Below are 3,696 nucleotides of genomic sequence, written 5' to 3'. Positions count from 1 at the left end.
CCTTTGCCAACCCCCCCCAGAAGCCGCCCAGGCTGCAAGCCAGTCCCAGCTGCTCCCAGGTCTCAGTTTTCCCTGAATCCAGCCACCTGGAGTTGCTCCAACAGCAGACACTGCAGCACCAGCTGCTCAGCTGGGCCGGTTCCCACTGATGCCTAAAGTGGGAGCCTCTCCCACATAGTGGAGACCAACAGGTCTTGGGGTTGAGGTAAGAAGATCTTGGCCATTACAACTACTGTGCTAAGCAGAAGAGCCCAGATTCCACAGCAGGAGGAAGCAGCAAAGCAAACATGACTAAGGCATGCCAGAAACCTCCTTTCTGGATGTGGAGGAAGCGGAGGACGGGAGACCAGTCCCTGCCCCAAGGACTGTTTATCCATGTCAGCCAAGGCTTGTGACATAGAACTATGTGTAAACAGTCCTTGGGGCAGGGACTGGAATTCCTGCCTGTGGCCCAGGAAAAACCCTCAAGTCATGCTCCCTTCCTCAGCCAGCAAAGCTCCATTTCTCCCTCCATACCAGCCTCAAGCAAGTTTTATTAAGCCCTTATTGGATAGGGGGCTACCAGTATGGAGCTGACCCTCCAGAGAGGTAGAACTTCATGCTTGTACAGACAAGAAAGGAAGGCACCTGAGTAGTGCTTTGTTTTGGCATCAGTTCCCAACTCCGTTCACAGGGGTGTAAAGAGCTCTGCTGAGAACACAGTGGGGCAGGAGAAAGATGCTTCGGTTGGGTCTGGGGAGGCAAAGCAGCACACTTACAGTTAGCATGAAGGTTTGGCTGCCTCTCCAAGAAGACTTCTCCACCCAGCCTCTCAGTGATTCAACTTCTGCTTTATTATTGGATAGACTCTGAAAGGTGGCATCTGAGTTAAACAGGGTTGCTGGGCTTCCGGCAGGCAGCCAGAGCCCCTACAACAGTGAGGATCAGGATGACCAAACCAGCAACCATGGCCAGCCCCAAAACAATCCACAGTTGGGCTGCATCTAGGAAGGAGAAGCAAGGAGGTGGTTATGGCCAAAGTCAGGACCTGCCACACAAGCCTTCCCCTCCCATGGGTTTGCCCTACCTTGTGAAGGCATCCTTCCAACTGGGTGATGCTGCCAGCTGTGGATGAAGAGGGGTCCCACCACAACATCTGCTTCTTTCACCAAGGGATCTGGAAAGGAGGACCTTTGAGCATTCAAACTCATTTGAACATCCTGGATTAGCCAAGGGGTAGTGAGGCAGCTCCAGCCACCCAGCTCTGAGACAGTTACCATGACAGGGGAATAAGACCAAGGGGCACGCTGAGGCATACCAAGCTGGGAGGGCAGCTCTCTCCGGGCACGTCCCCCTTGCCATCGGGATGGAGAGTGGGGCTTCCTGAAGTGCCTGACCAAGCCACAGCTCCTCATCTCACAGCAGGAACACACATCCGGGGTGCCTTCCACAGGGGCCCAGCTAGGAGAGAGCCTGGTGATCAGCCCACCCAATGGTGGGAACCCCTCACGGGCTTCAGGGTCTCAAAGAAGAGACCCAACCTCTCCCACCCAGATCCCACCCCACCTTCCCAAGAGGTGACACCGCATGAGAAGCCCCAGCTCTTCACCCTTGGGCAGGCTGCTCAAACTACTCACAGGTTGCTGGCTTTGTTGAAGGAGCAAGCCTTGTTTAGAGGGTCTGGAGCCTGGGCAGCCAGGGACACCTTCAGCTGGCAGGTGATGTAGACCTGGGGAGAACAGGTTCAGCTCTCATTTGCTTTTATGGCTTCCCTATGCACCATGAAGTTGGCTTCCGATGGGACCACCACCACCCCAGGGCAGCTCAAGGCCCTCTTTCTTTCAAGCCACTTGAGGCTTCAGCTATTGAAGCCCATAAGAAGGGCTCATCTTGGCCAGTATCAGAACTGGTCTCCAAGGGAGATACTTGGCTCAGAGGGCCATGCTTCTTAGGTAGTGATATACCATGACCTCACTCATACCTTGCCATGAGGCAGCTGCCTTGGGAATGCAGTTCTGGAGGTCATAACCCTATCTAGATAAGGGAGTTCACTTGCTTTAGAAAGGATTTACCAGGTTGCTGGAGTCTCCTGCAAACTTGAATGCATCTACTGCAAACTGCAGCACATCTTGCCTGGGCCTTGGGGATATAAAGGTTGAGGTGGCATCATCCAGTTGCCCATCCACCAGGCACCTAGACACAAGAGGATCCCACTGTCAGAGCTGCCATAACCTGCAGAAGGATACTCTTCAAGTAAGGACACAGCCAGCTCTTACCCACTGAAGTCAATGAAAGCATACTGGGGGGAAGAGCTCCTGTCCGGGGTTGGGGTGGCCACACAGTTGTCCACAAAGAGCCTCAGAGGTGCGTGGTTCTCCATGTTGACACTAGCTTGGAAGTGCAGGACCTCTCCCAGTTGAAATATGGTGGAGGCTCTCTCAGCGCTCCAGTCATCTGGAAGGAGAGAGGTCACCAGGCACTTCTGAATGGGAAGCCAGCTTGGGGCTTCCTTGCATGAAGCAGTGAAGCACAATGGGCCCTGGGTACCCACCTAAACCGTACCAAACCCAGTGCTCCAGGAGCACTGGGGTGACACCAGCACCATATGATGGAAGCATGAGCACCTCAGAGGCTAGCCCAGGGCACCAGAAGACTCCTCACCCAAAATTTACCATTCATGAGGTGCAGGGAGAAGGGCAGCTTCTCCTCCGAGGACAGGGTGGAGAGGAAGGGCACCCACGTGGGCTTGACAACATTGCTGCTCACATTGTCCCTCCTGGGGAGAGATGTTCTTGGTTAGATCCTCATGGCAGCGGAAGGGCTTGCTTGGTCTTCACTTGTCTCAGCTCACCTTGGGTAGTGGCACTCTATGGGAACCATGGCAGGGCTGGTGCGGATGATGACAGGGTTGCCAGGAGGAACTGGGTTGTAGTTTAAGCTTGTACTGTAGACTAGAGCATCAGGGGTGACCTGGGGAAAGACATTACCCAGGCATCAAGAGCCCTGTTCTTTGGGCCACATCAGCACATTGAAGCCTGGAGGCAGCACTGAGATGGACATCAGCCAGTAGAACATGTGCTGGATGCAGGTGGGTGGCCCTCACCCTGCTGCAGGGATGCAGAGCTGCTCCAGCCCGTCTCAGCACAGCCTCCGCTCAGCAGCGGAGCTGCTTAAGCCAACGTCCAGGTTTCTTTCTAGTTTCCATGCCCCAGAACAACAGTCAAGGAAAGTGTCACCCTCCAGGATATCAGAGCGACTTCTGCTGGGGGAATCTGCTCACCCTCATGGCACCAAGCCTCTCGCAGGGGAGAAAGGACGCTCATAGTACTAGTTCTTCACCCTACACTCAAGCAGCAGTGAGATAGGTGCCTCCCGAGGCAGGCATCCAGCGCTGGCTTGCTGCAGTGGCTCCCAGCACCAGGTCATCCGGGCTTCCCCCTCGAGGTGGCAGCATCAGCATAGAGAGTCCTGGAAGATTTCGGCACCTCTGTGCTGAGCAAGGACAAAAGCTTCCCCCGTCTCCTGTGTGCCTTTCCCCAGGGAAGACACTAGAGCTTCTGCTGCCCTTCAGAAGCATACCGAGATGGTCAGCCTCTAGGAAAGGCTCTGGAGCGTCTCCTCCAAGGCACTCAAGTGCAAGCCAAGAGATGACCCCCACCCAAAGGCTCCAGCTCCCCCCCAGCCTTACCCTGAGGGTGCTGCCGCACTCGTGCAGCC

At 55.1% G+C, this 3,696-nt stretch overlaps 1 protein-coding gene across 1 annotated transcript; it reads right to left on the bottom strand.

The window, feature by feature from the left end:
* Nucleotides 1-867: 867 nt before the first annotated feature.
* LOC104412891 (zona pellucida sperm-binding protein 3-like) lies at nucleotides 868-3,691 on the bottom strand (the record flags this gene model as incomplete). The annotated part of the gene is made up of 9 exons (XM_010023727.1): nucleotides 868-983; nucleotides 1,067-1,156; nucleotides 1,298-1,440; nucleotides 1,617-1,708; nucleotides 2,052-2,172; nucleotides 2,256-2,433; nucleotides 2,652-2,755; nucleotides 2,831-2,949; nucleotides 3,668-3,691. Coding segments are annotated over 9 exons (987 nt in total), but the record flags the coding sequence as incomplete, so codon positions are not given.
* Nucleotides 3,692-3,696: the final 5 nt, after the last annotated feature.

The sequence above is a fragment of the Nestor notabilis genome, unplaced genomic scaffold (assembly GCF_000696875.1).
Source record: "Nestor notabilis isolate BGI_N333 unplaced genomic scaffold, ASM69687v1 scaffold21420, whole genome shotgun sequence".
In the NCBI taxonomy this organism is placed as follows: Eukaryota; Metazoa; Chordata; class Aves; order Psittaciformes; family Psittacidae; genus Nestor; species Nestor notabilis.
The sequence above is the reverse complement of the archived record's forward strand: the minus strand, read 5'-3'. Positions and strand labels throughout refer to the sequence as shown.